The sequence below is a fragment of the Accipiter gentilis genome, chromosome Z (genome assembly GCF_929443795.1).
Source record: "Accipiter gentilis chromosome Z, bAccGen1.1, whole genome shotgun sequence".
Lineage (NCBI taxonomy): Eukaryota > Metazoa > Chordata > Aves > Accipitriformes > Accipitridae > Astur > Astur gentilis.
This window is the reverse complement of record NC_064919.1, coordinates 60,770,913-60,790,655: the sequence shown is the minus strand read 5'-3', so window position 1 is coordinate 60,790,655 and position 19,743 is coordinate 60,770,913. Positions and strand designations below refer to the sequence as shown.

The window sequence follows — 19,743 nt, the reverse complement described above, 5'->3', positions numbered from 1 at the left end:
AACTCCATAGTATCAAGTTTCAGGATTTCACAGTGAAGAATCCCTATTTCTAATGAAAGCTAAAACCTACCATTTTTACTCCAAGAAGAATGCCAAAAATCTTTATTTTAAAAGTGAAAAGTTTAAGCCTTGGTTCAAATATCAAACTGCAAGTACGTATATTCATACCCCAGAGGCACTTCAGGTTGTTGACTAGAAGTCATTGCAGCAGCTACTGCCCTCTTGCTTCATGGGGGCAGTATCCAACAAACACGGGTTCGGCTGCTACTCCACGGCTGTTAAAATAAAGGGGAATGTGTATGATTATAATAAAATAATGTGGCTGGTTGTATAGGCAGGAAGAGAGATACTGGCATTCTATTTTAATCTTGGTCTAAACAAAACTACTTCCAAGAAATAACAGATGGCCTATTTGGGGAGTGGAAAAGGGCCCTATTCAACAGTTGATTTTTACTTTAGTACAGTCAATTATCTGTTTTAATCAGAGGACTAGGGTATTAGAAAACAGGTTGAAAAGCTTAAATTCAAGGGCTGGTCGTCTTGATGTTCTGCAAAATCTATTGCTTTTATTGAAGAGAAGTCACAAGAATATGAAAATATGAGTCAGTTGACATTTGCACACTCTCTCCCCAACCCCAATGTTTCCTTCATATGCAGCTCTAACTAGGCCATTTTCATTCATTTTTCTGGGGAGCCATTTTCAGTAAACAAAACTTTTTTCAGCGACACTAACATAAATTGTTCTGTTCTTATGTTGCTTTAAAAACAAACAAAAAAACCCTTAGCTTATGATGGTGCAGTAAGATAGTATAAAAAGATGTTTCAGAGTTAAAGTAGTTGCAGTCAAAATTCTGCCTCTTGGATATTTAAGACCTAGATAGTACTGCTACAGTGATTTGTAGGATAACATATATTGGTGTTTAAATTGCACTTAAGAGCTGCAACGGAAGAAACTCAATAATGAAATAGCTCAGCTGAACTACTGCTTGCCCCTAAGCAAGACTTCCCCTTAGTAAAAGACAGGGTTGCTGTCTAGTTCTCTGGAATATACACCCACCTGTTTGTTTCCCTTCTCCCATCACTATTTGCAATTTGGACTGCTGTATCCTCCTACAGGAAGCCGAGTTTAGATCTGAATAGCAGCTACTGCTTTCATGGTACTATTTCAACAGCAGTGACCTCAGCCTTGGATAGGCAGAGCTACTTGTTCTTCCAATGATCTTGATCTAGCTGTTACAAAGTTCTACCTACCCATTCCCTCACTGCCTGGTACCCTGCTGCAGAACTCTTCCTGTTCCACTTGGAAAAGCTCTTTAGCCTGCTACAGCTGCCACAGTCTGTATATACCACATATAAAAATGGTAGCAGGGACAGAGTCCTTTGCACATGCTCCAAGACTTCACAATAACCTGACTGATTAAATCAGCTGAGTTCACACAATGCTTAGGAAGCCCCATAGACATGAAAGGCAACATAACTGCAGCTCTAAGGAATGGTCATTTCATCAGTGGAAAGGGAATGGTTTCTCTAGTGTTCTTGTGGTTCAAACCCTATACAAAAGGAATCATTCTCAGGAGGATATGGCCTTTTATTAAGGCAGTCTGTTTGTAACAGGAGTTGTTCACCATAAGTTTATATGCCAGCAAAGCAGTTTCAGCACCAGAAAGTAGTTTAAGGAAAAAGTGTGCAACAAGTGCACGGAGTAGTCCTTAGTCTGCCCCTGCATTTTGTATCTCATGCTAGCACTACCAGAGCAGCTGCAGTCATCTGGATCAGCTCTACATACAGCAATACAGGTGCCAGCATTAAGGAAGAAGGCAGAGATGTGGTAATAGTTAACCAGATCCAGGAGCAGCATGGCTTAGTTCACTGTAAAACCCTAATCCTAGAGGTACAGCCCACCATACATTTCACTGTTCAGTTGATGAGGCTTGGAGGAAACACTGATACAAGAGATGTACCATCCAGTTAAGTGGTAGGACATAAGTTTTTTTGAAGCCCTTTAATCTTGTTTTTAGAATGCATTTGTTAACTCTCCTTTAATGTATCTATTTTTCTCATGACTGAGATAACACAATTTACATATAACTATTTTCCTATATTATGGCATTATTTAAAGCCAGCTTGAAATAAACCCAACAAGCCAAAACTTATGAGTCTTGCAGTCAGTCTTACCTTGATTAATTAAAGAGTAAAAAAAAAAGTAAGTGATTCCAGCAGATAATCATGCTGACACATCTACAGGAGTGTGAGGAGAGTACTCAAGTTTTGCATGCTGACTAACTGCCATTGTATCTTGTTCTCTAAAAACCTAATTTGTATCTACATTGAAATACTTCTTCACACTGTTGGGATTTTCAATGATTTGTCATAAACTTTTGTAGAGAAATTAAATGGCCTGTTGCATTCTTGCTGCAGTCCAACTTTGTAGCAGCATTTGGGAAAACATAAAAGGCTCTCTGACTGCATACTTTTAAAAGTGGAGTCAAACTCAGACTTAAGACCTAGAAAGCACTCATCTCTACAACTGTGAATATACAAAGACAGCACTAGCAAAAATTAACCAGTAACTTGCCTAGGTACTTTTTAGGAAAGAGCTGCAGAGAATAGTATGTTATGAGCTGACTTTGTTTACAGTAGCCATAAGTGAAATTTAATTCATCAGGGACTCCTTATCTACCCCTTTCAGTCCTTACACTAAGGCAATACCTGGAAGAATAGCTCACTCAAACTTGCCTCTCATGCAGACGGCTCCGCTTGATTGCCTGCTGCATGTCTTTCATTATTTATAATAAATAAATAATAATTAAAAAAAATTGAAACTCTACTTTTTCTCCTGTGTACTCCTCCCACGTACCCTTCAATATCCTTTTTGTCTGAAGTCAGTCAATCATGTTGTTTTCTTTAGAGGAAAGAGAGGCATAGATGAATTCTAGTATTTCACTGAAGAAAGTTAATGAGTTATGAAAACTGTCTAGAACTCCTGTCTTAATATATCTTTTTTTCCTCTTCTGAGGATACAAAAATACATGGGCTGATATTTACAGAGCCAGATTAGACTGCTAGCTCTTCTCCCTTCATTTCCAGGCCAGCAATTTGGGCCTGTACTTGAACTCCCTTGGTTACAAGGCATGAGAACCAAGCTTTACTATAGCTATTAATCTTACCGGAGCATGCGGCATCGATGATTAGTCAATCTTTTGTAGGCATCCTGCAAGTTGGTCACATTCCTGCTGCTCCAGAGTCTTTCCCCTACAGCACTTGCTCGAGGCCTGTAAAGATATACTGAGTTTTAGAGTAGATACAGTCTATAACCAAGAATAAAGTTTTTAATGCCAGGTCTTATATCTAAAAGCATCAATTTTTATAGCTGCTCAAGTTCAGTATAGAGCACTGTTACCACTAACATACAGTCCTGTTGCATTAATTAATATTTCTTGTAGCTGGCTTTCTAAAATCTAAAGATAAAACAGTTCATACCATAATCTTGGTGTGAGGTTAGTTGCATCCACAAATTCCCCCCACAGGCAGGCCTCTCCACCTATTAAAAGCTTCTTCTGTTTTTCAGATCCTGAATTCAATGCAGAAAGTTAGAATTTTTATTTGCCCAGAAGATGGGCATATATAAAAAATTTCACTTTCCAATACTCAGAGAGGATTGCTGTTCAATTGTTTGCTTTATCATACAAAATATCAATTCTGGACACTAACTTAACACTTTGGTAGTCTTGCTACTGAATGTGAGAACCACCAGGCCATTTTGCCCAGAGAATCCACTTCCCTTCTTTGTCAGAAAGGTTTTTAACTTTTATCCTCTGAGAACATTCCTCAGCGTTCTGACATTCTTCAGAGATTTCAATCCTGATTGAAACTCTTCATTCAATTACACACAGAACATTCTCTGAAAAAGCTACATAAGTCAAGTGTTCTCCCTAATCAGCTCTGGGGTACCTTGCACAAAAATGAAAGCCCTGGGCAGAGCATTAAGATGTTTGTATCAGCTTTAGCCAGAGGGAGAGAACATGGCTTTTTCTAGAACAGTCTAATGCTCTAGAAGCTTGCTAACATATGAATTCAATGTCCATCTATCAACAGCCATTTTGCACAACTCTGCCCCTAATGCATGATGCATCTGCCCACCTAGTACAGCATCCTGTGTCACACAGTCACCAGTGCTAAATGCTTGAGGAAAGTCATACTTTTTCCTGTGAGAAACTGAAAGTTGCATTTTTTTATTTGAGAATTTTCCGGAGTTCTAGCTGGCATTAAGGTCCTTTGATTACAGCACATCTGATCACAGGGACTGTATGACCACTCTGAAGAGCCTTATTCTTTCCATTTACACCTTACTATGCACCAAAGACTTTTCATGCATAGAACATGCATATAGAAGTAGTAACAAACCAGGGAAGTCAAGTGGCTCAATGCTGTAGTACTTCTTCCAGTCTTGTCCATAACTGATGTAGTCTAAGTACCACGGAGCTGCCAGGATAGCAGTAAACCCAGCTCCAGTGACACTGCTCAGTTCATCAGCATACTTGTTTCCCATCCACACTTGAACTACAGTGTCTGGTTTCAGCTAAAAGGGAAAAAAAAACCCAAAACAAAAATCCCAAAACATTAAAGACAATCGTAACTGCTGTTGTCAGGAAAAAGGATGACAGATTTCAAAACTGGGAGGGTGGTATTTTGTTCTGAAGAGGAATATTTTGGAAGCTACCTTTTCTTTTCTTTTTTTTTCTTCCCCCCACAGTCTAAAGCTGGTTAGCTCTTTGCTGGTTTCAAACACGGTTCACACTAAAGTGAAGCCTAGGTTACACTATAGACAGTTAATGCCCCAAGAGAGTTCCTAAATGCACCAATTATCCGAGCAGCTCCAAAGAGCTGAGCATCTGGTGTTACTAGACCAGGCGCACATTTATGTGAGAAAAATATATGGAAACTCATAGAAACTTCCCTACCCTTTACTCTGATGCTCTAAGGCATATTATATTATATTATCTGTGTTCACCTATAGAAACCACTTCAATGCTAGTGTTCCCTGTTCCACATATTTTACATGTTCTATAAATGATAATTTCAAGGGAGACCCCACAGCTGTGGAGAGTTGCTAAAGTAAGCAGACTTGCTTTAACTCTTAAGAGACACAACCATAACTACTTAATAGTCTACTTTGGAAGCCTTCCACAATATTTTGCTGTTATGCAAGAGTATCTTATTTATTTTCCCATCTTACCTGCGCTTTGTTATCAAACACTTCTTGCCAGACAATGTATCCTTTATTATAGGAGGAAACAATGTCCAAAATCCTAGAATTTAGAAATAAGATCATGTTTATGAACTTCAATGAGATCAGTACAGGCACATGAAGTAGCAACATTTTCTATCCTAAGGCGCATCAGGCCTCTCCCAGCACTGCATAGGGGACCAAGAAAAACCAGTTTTTTCTGGTTTAGGCCTTCAGTGCTCTGCCTCAAAGATCATGTTCTCCCACGTATAAGGATATGCATGTGTAGTAACAGAAACTGATGTTCAGAACTACTAGCAACTCACACACATGTCTAAATCCATGGTATTTGAGAGAAATAAATGGCTGCAAAAACCTTAGGACGCTTCCTCCCCACCCTATGTGCTGACATTACAGCAGATACCTAATTTAAGATAGCCAATACATTCAGAGTGTGCATAGAACTAACCTACATACCCTTGTTGTGTCTCACATTTTAAAGCTGTGAACTTTACATTCTATGTATTGAAATAAAAGAAAGAGGGCAGTCCCCAATACACGGCAATTTTTTAAAAACAGCATAGGCTAACATAAATCAGCTTCAGTATCTTTACCTCAACACCCCCCTCAGACAGTGGCAGTGAAAAGCTGAGCAAGAATTAAAAAAACAACATACTTCTGAATATAGTAAGATTCCAGTTTAGCATAGTCAATGCCAAATCCTTGCTGCTTCATGAATTCTTTCACTTCAGGGTTAGATTTCCTTAAATAATAACAAAACAAGTAAAAAAAAAAAAAAAAAAGAATAATTTGGTTTTGGTTTAAACCAGATTTCCCAACCATTTCCACCTATGCACAGTACACTAGCTGATGCCTTAGCACACCATAGCCTGGCATGCACAACAGAGCAGAAGCAGCAGGCTAACATGATCTAGGGTATTTTGAAACAGTTTTGTCCTGATCCTCTGGTAGAACTACTGGAGTCCCTGTTCTGAAGCAGTCTCTGGCAGGCTGCCTCAAGCTCCTAAGAGCTCTAGCGTTCCTGGCTTCTCTGTGACATTGTGGGAAGGTTGCCAGAAGGTCTGGAAACTGAGCAGCCATAGTACCAGGGGATCTGTGGGAGTGAAATCAAGAATTTGGGAAAATACTCCAAAAGCAAACCAACACTTTTGTGATAAAGCATTTGCCAGAAATCTTCTTCCTTTTTAAAAATTAAAGCAAGTCCTGAGCATTCAGATTTTATGTTTCGAGAGAATGCACAAATACTAACTAGATCAAATTGAATACTCATGCAATAAGATCTGCTCCAAACTCTGTATTATTAGTTACTCCAGCAGACAGACTCCAAAATACTCAAAATCCACAACCAATTTAAGAACTCTATTAATACATGCCATACTTTTAATACAAGACTCAGTACTGTAATACTTAATGTTAGCAGACTTTCTGGAAGGCAGAACTCAATGGAAAGAGCTGCTTTTCCTTTAACACAAAGCATGCAAATGTTAATTATCTTAGTACTTTTCTACCTTACTAGTTTCTTTCCTGCCATGTTAATTTTCATGAAGAAATTCTTTAAAGTACCTGAACATTTGTAAAACTACTAGTGAACGCAAAATTCTCCACATCACTCACTTGTTGAGGATCACAAATGCTCTGCCTGTAAATAGTTATAGAAGTAGGAGTGGAGATCTTTGGGTTAGGCACTGAAAACTGTCTCACACAACTGAGTTCCGTAATTGATGGATTTGGGCAAGTTTAAGAGGCACTATATATTTATTCTTTGAACTGTCACCATACCAACAATCGAAGTTCACTTCATCTCCTCCCAAATGAATGTATGCATCTGGAAATACACTGCTGATCTCTTTGAAGAATTTAGTCATGAAGTCATAAGTTGTATTCAAAATAGGATTTACAGGTCCAAAGGACCCAGATGGCTTTTCTCCATTATAACAGGGGGTAAGAAGATCTTTTTGACCTAATGGAAACATTAATAGATGACATTCAGTTCCACGTGGGCAGTTACCCGGATTAAAAAGGTTAATATTAATTACTTAAGTGCTCATCTATTCTAAGTATTATCAAATAGAGGCAGGATGACATTAAAAACTCGCCCAAGGTTGAAGAACCCTCTAACTGCAAATCAGGACTCTGACTTCTAGATTTGTGATTTAATACACACCAATCTATGGAACATGTCACTATACCTGGAAAACAGCTTCTGGATGACTACTTGAATAAAAAAACTTTAATGGATTTAGAAAGGAAGCCAATTAGAAGGAAGCCAAATATAATGAGTGTGCTCCAGAGGCCTCTTTTTATTACTCTGCTTTGTTAACACCTAAGTAGGTGGGAGGTACATGGCTCAAGGTAGAGGTCCTACCTGAGTCTGCTAGGAATTTACCTCTACACAAGAAAGGAAGGATAGACAGACATCAAAACTGAACACTAGTTCTTGAGTCAAGATATCTGAAACAACATGAGGCAGGATAACAAAACAGGAAAAAGACAGCAGTAGGTTGGTGATTCCCAAGTCCAGTTTATTTGGTAAACTGTGGTTGCAGCAGCAGCATCTTCCTGGCTGTGTGCTTCCTACTCCAAGCACATTTCCCCCAAACAGGGCTCTAGTGGTAGCTTGCTTCAACTACCCTCCTCACATGCCTTAAGACTTCTCTCCAATATCTTGAATTTGAATGCAAACAAAAGCATAGCTACTCAGGTTCATAGGCAAAGCCAGGACTGGCTCCTATGCATCACATTAAAAAAAAGACTATTATACAAGAAGCTATCAGGAACAACTGATTTTAGGCAAAGGAGCTGAACCTTGCTCTTAATATGAATGTAGACCACCTCACATATCACCAGGTAAGCCACTGGCTTTTATTAGTGCTCCATAACAGCAAAGACCACACGAGATGAAGGATTCAGAAAGAGTGTTTAGCAAATTTAGTTTTTGCCTTGTTCCTTTCCTTCTCATTTTAAATTAGTGGGAAAGAGCTTTAGGCATCTTCCAATATTATGGCCACATCCCCAGAGGATGAGCACCACACCCACCCCATGGCTAACGCTCAAGTTATGAAGCATTAGAAAAATCTTTACTACTTCCAGTTTGGCCAAAACCATCTTATGTTAATTGCAGTGAAATCACAGTCAGTGCACCTTGAATTAAGGCACAAGGTTCCCTGGCCCTTGAGTACATGTAAACACCACCACTCTCAGGATTCAAGGATCCTCTATCAAGAGAATTTTTACTCTGAAACCCAGAAGATAAAGTGTGAAGAAGCATCCAACTTTGCTGTGTTTTGTACATGGGCAGATTATCACTTTACTAATAGAAACATCAACCACTTTGAAAGAAACTTCCCAAAGCAGAAATCTCTACTCTAGAGGTATCAACTCACGATTTCTAGCCACTACCTTATTACTCTAAACTGAAGAGTACTGGATTGGGGGGGGGGGGGAGGGGGGGGGGGGGGGGAGGAGAGTGAGAGCAGAATAACAAGAACATGAAGTTTAAGGCAGACAATATATCTGTGCCTTTGCACACACATCCAGCACAGGAAGTGTCAGCTTTCTCCATTCACTTTAGCTCCTGTAACAAATAACGGTCATGACCATCACCGAGTCTGCCCCTTGCTTACCTCTTATCAAAGCACTTTAAAGGCTGATTTTTAACGAGTTCCTTTGCTTGCTACACCCTACTTACCACAGTCTTTTAACCATTAATACTTTCTTGGACATACCTTTCCCCCAAGACTGGGTGTGTCCCGGGGTATCAAACTCTGGGACAACTCTAATGCCTCTTAAGCGGGCATACTCAATCACCAGATGGACATCAGCAGGAGTATAGATGTGGTTATAGGAGTACGCTCCCTGTAAAGTATTCACATTTAGACACAGTTTACAAAACATTATACCAGCAGCTTACAAAATTGGCATTAAAAGTGTTACAGTTTAGACTGGCGAGCAGCTTCACAAGTTGGCCTTTTGTGGTTTATCACATGTGTAACTGCACTGACACAACTTTTCAGTTGACTGGGGGGGGGGGGGGGGGGGCGGAAACAACAAACCCAACAACAGAAAGCCCACAAAAATTAACCCCTTTTTCCACACTAAGCCAAACCTCCTGAGCAGGATGTCCTTTCCTCCTTAGCTCACAGTTATTGAAGAAAGCAGAAAAGCTAGTTTCTGTTCCATCAGATTTTTGAAAGATACATTTTTCAGTTCTTCTGTACAGAGGCAAGTTAGTTTTCCCCTCCACCTCTGCATCATTAGGTCTGAAACATAGGCCCCTTGTTACATGACATGCAAGGCCAACGGTCTTCTTCAACACCTCCGCTTGTCAGTTTCAATACAATGCCCAATTTAGCATCAGGGCATGTTTGTTTTGTGACGCCGAGTTTGAGCATTATTCCATTCTCACAAAGCCAACAAATGTGACAAATGACCCAGACTGCTACAGTTTGGTGGAACAGATGCTTGCCAAAGAGCCTAACTACATAAGAAAAGCATCATGACTCCTCATGATTAATATCACCTTAAGCTTCCATTTATCTGGAAACGGTTTCCACAGCTGAGTTACTCAAAAAAGATAATGGTAAACAAGAAGCCTTTCAAAAAGAAGACTATTGAGACAAAGGCCATCTCCCTCTCTCCAGCTGTCAGTGTGGAATAGGGCAGAACTCCACAGTCATTACTAAGAAAAATAATCTGGCTACACCATCCAACACCTACAGTTTTCGAATTACAAAAGTCTTCATGGCATCTGCTCAAGCACTGCCTACATAATTTTCATGAGGGTCAGATTCTAGCATGCATTTTAAAACAGAATCACAAATTTAGTGCTTAGACTCAGTCTACTTAATTATTCATGCTTGATTTGGCTACTACTGTACCATGACTGAGCAAGAACCTCATGATGGCTCTCATTCATTAGCAAAATCTGCTGTGAATCAGGAAATGAAGAGACACTTTGAACTGTATTTCTTTTAGAAAACATCCTCTCACTTTTGGACCTCTTATAGACGTACTGTGTTTTGTGAAGTTAACTAGATCTCAGACAAGGCAAAAGTACTACTGCAGTGATTCCAATCCTAGAGGTGACAGGAAACTCTTATATTTGTTTGAGTGGCACGAAGTCTACCAGTTAAACAAACAAACCAACAGAGATCCAAGCAGTGTTCACCACAACAAGTTATTTGCACACTGTTACTACTTGAAGGCCTGCAAACACTGAGGATCACTGTCACAAACAAATTTGCACAGAAGAGTTAGGAAGGTCATTTACTAAGCATCCACCAAGGAAGACTTGAACATGGTCCACACACTCAGGTAAGGTCCTAAATGTGGACTTGCTGGTTACTGGTCCTCTGGTACTGCTTCACGATCAGCCAAGGCAGATGTACTCAACCATTGGTAGGCTCTCATTTTATTTTCATGTAATATGTGCCAGATTTCTTCCCTCCCACCCTGCTCCAATGATGTTTACTCACCTTGTCACTTAACTCAGGGTAATAAATACTCTGGTAAGGGAATGACTGATCATCAACTATATGCCAGTGGAGAACATTGAACTTGTTAAAAGCCATAGCATCCTGTAACAAATAATGCAATACAGTCTAGTTAAGCACTCTCACAGAAAACCTATGCAAAAGAGGTGGTCTTGTCCCAGTATATCCTGCATGCCTAAGGCAACAACAACAAACAAACAAAACCCAAGAAAAAAGCATACCATGTTTCACCGAATCCCAGAAGCATACACCAAAACGCACCAGCCTGTTTATACTACTGCTCCATTCCTCTGCCATCTATTTGCACCACTCCTGTCAACAAGCTCTTTATCAGATCATGCTACACTGGCTGGTAAAAGGGGAACTGCTATAAATGCTTATGAATTTCTTCCACTTCAGAACATATCTGGGTAATTCTCTATAAACCATCAACTATTTCAGCTTACAGAAAAGCTTATACTTTTCTACCTAAATAGTTTGGACTCAAAAACTAAACAGCATGAGAGACTTTCCTACTATTTAGTACATCCTTACTTGCTAGTGACTTCTGCAGAATCCATTTCAAATGCATGCAAAACAAACCATGCATTTTCCCCACAGAAGATAATGTTCCCCTTATGTTTTCAGTCATTACTGTGCGAGTACTTCCTTTTTTGGAAGATAATCAAATGTTAACACACTTATTTTAGAATTATGACTCCAGATGGACAGTTACACACATACCCTGAGTTATGCAAGTTTGTTACAGTCACTATAAGTGTTGTGTGCTGTGAGCAGACAGAGTAAGCGTTCTTTACATTGTTCGTGGCTGAGTAATTGCAACACAGATGCTTCCAGTTCCTTGCCACAATACAATTATTTCCACCCCTCCCCGTTTCTTTTTTCACAAAGCTGTGTTTAAAGAAGTGACAAAATCTCTTCAGGAACTCCCACCAATCCAAAGGAAGATTTATACCTTGTCCACTCCCCAAAATTATCTCATCTGTTTTATTAGGCAGCAGAAGTTTTAATTACTGCATATCTTCATGCATTTCTATCAAATGCCATCTTTCCACATAGAAAATTATTTCTCCTGATCTTCACCTCTGCCACTCCTTCCTCAAGGACAATGCCCTTCCTGGAAATACAGTACAGCAGCTGAACATAAACAAGAAATGTACTTGAACTGCTGCCTTAAGCATCTAGTTACCACATGTCAATGAAGGGATTTCTGCTGCTCTTTATTAGGTTAGCCTGGATTCAAGCAGGCACAGAGGTGGGAGGAAAACCATACTTGTTCTTAAACTAGCAAAATGGCATAAAACGTAGCTCTTGGAAAGTATTAGAGCCACAAACATAATTTAAGGAAACAAAACTGCAATAGCAACAGTTACAGAAACACAAAAATGTTTAGAAATGCAAGTCTCAAAAGTCAAGTTACTCTTTGGGCATTGTTGTCTTTTTTAGAAAAGCCAACAAATACTGACACAAGTAGCTACCTGAGTCTTTGAAGCACCCTCAGCTGCAAATGAAACACTATACAAACACTACTTGCTGAACAGGGACTGATCTTAAAGGTAAATACAAGTGTTAAATACCCCTGGAGAGGAAAGTTCATAGAATCCTAGAATGGTTTTGGTTGGAAGGGACCTTAAAGATCGTCTAGTTCCAAAACCCCTGCCATGGGCAGGGACATCTTCCACTAGACCAGGTTGCTCAAAGCCCCATCCAACTTGGCCTTGAACACTTCCAGCGATGGGGCATCCACAGTTTCTCTGGGCAACCTGTTCCAGCACCTCGCCACCCTCACAGTGAAGAACTTCTTCCTGACTTCTAATCTAAACCTATACTCTTTCAGTTTAAATCTATTACCTCTTGTCCTATCACTACGTGCCCTGGTAAAAAGTCCCTCTCTGGCTTTCTTGTAGGCTCCCTTTAGGTATTGGAAGGCTGCTATAAGGTCTCCTTGGAGCCTTCTCATCTCCAGGCTGAACAACCCTAACTCTCTCAGCCTGTCTTCATAAAAGAGGTGCTCCAACCCTCTGATCATCTTTGTGGCCCTCCTCTGGACTAGCTCTGACAGGTCCATGTCTTTCTCATGCTGGGGGTCCCAGAGCTGGACACAGTTCTCCAGGTGGAGTCTCACAAGAGTGGAGTAGTGGGGGAGAATCACCTCTTCCAACCAGCTGGTCATGCTTCTTTTGATGTGGCCTAGGATCCAGTTGGCTTTCTGGGCTGCTAACGCACATTGCCAGGCCATGTTGAACTTCTCATCAACCAACACCCCCAAGTCCTTCTCCTCAGGGCTGCTCTCAAGCCACTCATCATCCATCCTGAATTTGTGCTTGGGATTGCACCAACCCATGTGCAGGACTTTGCACTTGGCCTTGTTGAACTTCATGAGGTTTGCACAGGCCTACCTCTCAAGCCTGTCAAGGTCCCTCTGGATGGCATCCCTTACCTCCAGTGTGTTGACTGCACCACACAGCTTGGTGTCGTTGGTGAACTTGCTGAGGGTGCACTCAATCCCTCTGTCTATGTCGCTGATGAAGATGTTAAACAGCGCAGGTCCCAATACCAACCCCTGAAGAATGCCACTAGTCACTGCTCTCCACTTGGACATCGAGCCATTGACAAATCTTTGAGTGTGACCATCCAATCAATTCCTTACCCACTGAGTGGTCCATCCAACTGTCTCTCCAATTTAGAGACAAGTATGTCAAGTGCGACAGTGTCAAATGCTTTGCACAAGTCCAGGTAAATTACATCAGTTGCTCTTCCCTTATCCACCAGTGCTGTAACCCCATCATAAAAGGCCACCAGATTTGTCAGACATGATTTGCCCTTAGTGAAACCATGTTGGCTGTCACAGGTCACCTCCTTATTTTCCATGTGCCCCAGCACAGATTCCAGGAGGATCTTCATCTGTCATCCACTTCATTCGTCAGCTCCCTCAGGACTCACAGATGCATCTCATCTGGTCCCATGGACTTGTGCACCTTCAGGTTCCTTAGATGGTCTCCAACCTGATCTTCTCCTGTGGTGGGCAGTTCTTCATTCTCCCAGTCCCTGCCGTTGCCTTCTGCAACTTGGGCGGTGTGGCTGGAGCACTTGCTCTGAGCATAGTTCAAGGATGACCTCAGAAATGAAGACTGGTTTTACCTGCACTATCTTCCTGCCCATCTTAAGCCTGCTCTTCAAAGTTCTGCAACATGGAAGGGAAATTTCTAATACTACTTCACTTTGGAAAAGCAAGACAGAGTCAAGACAGCAAGACAGAGTCAAGACTCAAAGGCTACTCCATTTCAACCCACCAAATAAGCCCTTCTACATGGATTTCAACAGCAGAAAAGGGGAGTACAAAACAGAAAAACCCACAGCTTTTGCTGCTATGATTACACAAATTCATCACCTTCCCATCAAGGTGGGAGTATCCAATTCTTAGTATGCTTACTTAAGCTTTTTGGAGAAAGTTTTGTTTGGTTTTTTGTGTGTCTGGTTTTTTCTTTTTGAAGGGATGCAGTGAAAGAAATTAGTAGCTTCCAAAGACCATTTCCAATTTCTCCCTTGCTCTGTACTACTTAATTACTGGCTTGCGCTTAGCAGCCTAAGAAAGGACTACCGAAGCCTGTGGTCCTTTGTTACCGGCCGGGCTGAAACCACAACACCTGGTTATTGAAAAGACTAGAATTTTCCTGCAACCACTGGCACTGAAGCTAGGAATGGCAAGGTCTCCCGTGTATTGCTTGGTAACAGTCAGATGTCTCAAAACATGCTTCCAAGATATATGTGAGCTGGTTTAGGCAACAGAAAATACAGAAAACCCAAGGTACCACAAATCCCAGCCTCCTTTGCAGATTCACCATCATTGTGTCTGCCCACTCAAGTCCTTTCTGGTGTATGTTCTGACCTTTACTTAGCAAAGTTCACTCTGTTCTTTTAAAAGTCAGCCAGGGGAGACAGGTTCTCCTTTCATACCAGCTCCAGTTGCTACCTACCTCAGAGGGCAAAACACAACAACAAAAAGCCTTCATTATTAATGATACAAAACTGCCCACTTACCAGGTTTGTAAGAATAGACTTCAATGGTAAATAATGCCTTGAAGTGTCTAGTAAGATTCCTCTATGAGCAAATCTTGGGAAGTCGTCAATTTCAGATTCATTGACAAGAAACTATGAGAACAAGATTTAAAAATTAGAATTTCCATTTTATATTTGTGATTTCGAACAGGAAATACTTACTTTTAAGTTTGTTAACAGCTTTTCAAGGATCACTTTCTTAAAAAACATTTGATGAAACTAGTAGATCTGCTGTTTCTAGAAGAGCACCTAATAAAGAATGAGGTTGTCTGTTATCGGGACTGTGGTTTTAGTCAATAGCTATACTTACACTTCCATAGTCATCTTCATGAACCAACTGGCTGAAGGTTTCCAAACCTGTTAAAAAATCCAAGAGAGGGATCTGGAATACAACCAAGTACTTGTCCTTAAAGTTGTAGTTAAAAAAGGGACCATAACTATGTATAGGTATTCACATAGCCAGAAAGAATGATTTGTAGCCCAGTTTCTTTCTCTTTAGCACAGCTTCCTTAATTGCTCAAGCACGACAGTTAACGAAATTCTGAAGAGAGAGAGAGAGAACCATTCAAACTCTCCATTATAGACAAATAGTGAATATTAGCACTACAGCTCAGCTATACCAAATTAATCCTTGAATAGTATGGAAGTTACTGAGAGTACGGTAGAAATTTCTGGTGTTGTCATGCATGTATTCCTGTCATTTCTGTAACTACTGAAGTTTCTAATTCAGCACGAAAGATCTGCTAATTTAGTCTAACATTCCAGTAAGAACAGCAGACCGAAACTTCAGCTTTACAGTCTTCTTGGTGATGTGTCTAGCATGTTCGGTTATCAGGTGCAGTCAGAGAGTAATTTGTTCACACTGTAGATCAGAGAGCTTTTTAGCACCCAGAATTTGGTTGGCTCGGCCGATTTCAGGCACAGCAAGAGTGCACTTACAGTGTGCCACTGGATCCAAGATGCTCAGCATCCAGACCAAGAGTCTGACCAACATACATCTGGGTATCCTTCTGGCCTCTATGCCCAAGTTTACTTCCCACGAAGGACTGAATGAGGGCAAGGCTCAGTGGTCAGCTGGTTCTTAGTCTGCCATGGAGTTTGTATAAGCCCAGAACAAATAGATCTATAGGAAAACTATCAGCTTACCTCTTAAAGCACCCCATACTTCATCTGCTTTCAGTATAGCCACAGGCTCAGTTACAGTTAAATGATCTAAAGCAAAGAAAAAAAATAAAAGTTATTCCTCAAGAAAGCATGGATTGACAGGACAATGCTAACAGGCAATAAAGAGATTCTTCAAGTGCCACGTCTTGCCTTTTTTAAGTTCTAACGAATGCTGTTTTAATGGTGATACCATGCAGCTCTTTTTCATTTATGTGCTTCTGAAATAATGCAAGCTACTAGTCAGACAGTCAACAGTGAATCAACAAGAGGATAAAACAAATACGGTGCTCAATAATGGCAATATTAAAATATCACACACGGGCTGGAATTCAGGCCAAGTTTAACCCAACTGATTTAAAACATATCAGATGATATTTTTTGCATTTAAGACATAGGTGATAAGGGTTGGGTAACTAAGCCAGACTTAACGACAGAAGTTTACTTCTTCTTTTATCTTCCTTTTATATAGATTATGCTTACACATTTTTTTAGAGATATAGCTTGTCAAGTAATATTGTTAGGTGCTTACTATAAAGGTCTAATTACAAAGGGGAAAAAAAATAATCAGACCCCACCATCTGATGCGGACATGTATGGGGGCAGCAAGACAAAGTAAGGTAAGTAAAATGAAGAATGGTACCTGAAGGTATCCATAACAATCCTCCCTTAAGTTTGAATACTGAAGTAAAGTACAAAGTACTGAAAAAGAAAAGCTAAAGTAATTCTGTTTTTCCATTGAAGGTGATTCAGTAAATTTTAGTGAAGAAACAGTATCTTTTAAATATATTAAAAAAACCACATACATATGTATAAAAATACACTATAACTCTATAGATTCATATTATTATTCAAACATCAAAGCAATAATAAACTGACCAGAGTCACACATTCGAAGCGACAGAGGGAAAAAAAACAGATCAGAGGGGTAAATTGCTGATCTGCCTCAGTATGAAAGAATGGTTGGTTACAAGCTATACAGTTCAAACATTTATCTAAACTACCAGAGAAAAGCCATTCAAGGACATGAAGAAAGTACCTCAAGCTTCCATTTTAACCTAAGAACAGCTTGCATACACTGGAAGTTCTGGGCAAGTAAGAGAACTTAGGAGACTACTGCAATCTCCACAGGTCTTTCTGTGGTAAACTGTAGTTCAGTCAGGGGTTTACTTCCAAGACAGCAAGCTTTTTCTGAATATATAACATACCTTAAATGAACACAGAACAAGTTTTGTATGGCTATTTGGAACCTTTCACACAAGCAGGCAAGAAGCCAGCAGGGAGTAGGGCAGATAACTTGTACTTTGATTACACATCCAAAACTCTTGATATAGGATAGTCACTGACTGATCCATACTATCTCTATTAAGAAAAAGAGCCAAACTGCTCAATCCAGCAAGTGACTATAACTGCATATTTCAGCGTTTGTGCCCTGAACAAGTTATCTCATTAAAAGCAGAATATTAAAACCTTGCTGAAGTCTGAAGAGTTCAGCTTACTACATCAGGAAAACTCCATGTTACTTGTAACAGGAAACTCCTTTCCTACAGCAGAGGGGAAAACTCTTGACTGTTCTGAAGAGTGCTACCTAAAAATCACATGATCTGACAGATTCCCTGACAGAAAAGAACCACCAGCTTTGGTTAAAACCTGAGGTTCAGAAACCAGTTCAAAGTTCAACTAGTAGTAAAGCAGTATAACCACCTGACTGTGGCAGAAAAATTCTAAAGCATTAGCAGTTTTGCTGCTATACCTCATTTGCATTGAAACGTATGATAAACTTGCATACAAAAATCTTACTACTTGGCTAAATGTACCAAAAAGATTGAGTACACTTAAAATCAGTGCATTCTATCACAAGTCAGATGGAATTAATCCTGCTGCAGATGTACGACTTAAGATTAAAAGGATCTTTTTCTAAGGATCTGTATCCTGGATACCAAACAACTGCCTTGCCTAGTACAGAAGATTATCTCAAGACAGAATGTGATGAATTGAGTACGTTGAATTCTGTGCTAACCTGCCCAGCCAAAAAGCAATACTATCAACTCATCCTTATTTCTGTTAAGAAACTTCTCTGGTGATTAGGACTTCATTTTAGAGCGCTTCTCCACTCTGGACTTCAGTCAGAGAAGTAAGGAAGCATAGCAGGACAAATCCAACGTAACCATCGTGTTTTTAAATCCTTTCTTGTATCTACTGATAGAAAGAAAGTGGATTTATAATACTGCAAGATGACTAACAAGAAGTTCAATGAACACTTTCCGGTTTTCCTGGAAAAAACAGAAATACCATGTATGTAAGCCAGTGCAGGTAGCTTCAATTCAAATGTAGCTATTTCTAAGGAGGGCAGAAGAATAAGCAAAGCCAGCCTTCACTCGACACCCTGTACTGAGAGAAAGGATGATCTCCTGACTATACATAGATGTCAGCACACACAACTGGGTCCAGCACAGCATATCTCCTCTGATTCTTAACGACAGTTACTGGAGAGGAGAGCAAGCAGGTAAGCGAGCTGGATGCTAGCTGAACTTCAGAAATCATAGGTTACACTTCTAGCCAGCTTCGCCATCCACCGTGGGCTGAGACTTCCCACAGCCTTCAGAGCAAGAACTATCTCCTTGCTGCCGCTGCTGTGAACTGTTCTCGAGCGCCTCAGCGAGCCTGTGACTTCCAGTTCCTTAAAAGCAAATAAATGAGTGAGCCCGCCCGCTTCTACACGGGCCAGGGCCACACGACTGGAAAGCGAGGGCTAACGATGCCGTACGAGCCGCGGGAGGGGAGCGGACCGCGGTCAGCGGCTGCGCGCCGTACTCACAGGCCTCGCTGGAGGCGAGGTGCGGGTAGCTCTGGCAGCCGGGGTCCCGGGACTCGATCACCACCTGCAGCTGCGACAGCTCGGGCTCCGCTCGGCCGCCGAGCGGCCTGCGGCCCCGCTTCCGCCGGCGGGACTGCCCGAACATGTACTCGTAGTACCTGCCGGGGGAAACAGAGACGCCGGCGGGGCCCTGAGGTAACCGCTCCCGCCACCCGGCCGCCGGCCGCAGCGCCCCCGCCGCCCCTCACCTGCGGAAGGCGTCCTGCAGCAGACCGCAGGCCGGCCCGGCCGAGGAGCCGGCGCCGTGCACCAGCTGGAAGCGGCCGGGGGCCAGCTGCAGCTGGCGGCGGGACGTGCGGAGCCGCTGCGGCAGGGGCCACAGGGAGTCCTCGGGGACGGCGCCCGAGGCCGGCTCCCACTCGGCCGGCTCCGGCCCGGGCGCGGACTCGGGCTCGCTCCGCGGGGCGCCGTGGCGGAGGCTAGTGCTCACCAGCACGGCGGGCACGAGGAAGAGCCCCAGCAGCAGCCCGGCCAGCCCCACGGCTCTACCCATGGCGCGGCGGCGGCAACTGCTGCGCCTCCGCCTGCCGGCGGCGACCCGCTCGAAGGGCGGGCAACCCGCCCCCGGCCCCGCCTCCGCCCCCATCACGGGGCCGGCGGGGGGCGCTGGGGAGCGCGCCTCAGCGCCCGCCCCCCGCGCGCGGCACCGCCTCCCCGGCGAGCGGCTGCTGGCGGCCGCTGAAGGGCCCCTGAGGGCCGGGCTGGGGGCGGGCGGGAGGTGGGCCTCGCCCCGCCAGAGCGGGCGGGCGGGCCTGGCTCCGCGGGAGGGGTCGCCTCCCGCTGCGGTCATCCCGGCGTCCTGCGCCCGAAGCCGCTCCCGGGCGTAACCCGGGAGGGTTGCTGGGTCGGGAGTTTTGAGCGGTTTAATTTCTGCGTGGAAAGGCCCTGGTTTGGGTTACGTTCTT

At 42.3% G+C, this 19,743-nt stretch overlaps 1 protein-coding gene across 1 annotated transcript; it reads right to left on the bottom strand.

Annotated features, from left to right (window-relative positions):
• Positions 1–25: 25 nt before the first annotated feature.
• On the bottom strand, positions 26–19,349 carry HEXB (hexosaminidase subunit beta). Its single transcript, XM_049794679.1, has 14 exons — positions 19,027–19,349; positions 18,779–18,936; positions 15,946–16,011; positions 15,110–15,156; positions 14,782–14,892; positions 10,723–10,824; positions 8,974–9,103; positions 7,028–7,208; positions 5,904–5,990; positions 5,237–5,309; positions 4,405–4,579; positions 3,481–3,571; positions 3,168–3,272; positions 26–275 (listed from the first exon to the last, which is right to left on the bottom strand). Exons 1-14 carry the CDS (start codon positions 19,329–19,331, stop codon positions 212–214), a joined length of 1,695 nt encoding a protein of 564 aa, XP_049650636.1. The 5' UTR covers positions 19,332–19,349; the 3' UTR covers positions 26–211.
• Positions 19,350–19,743: the final 394 nt, after the last annotated feature.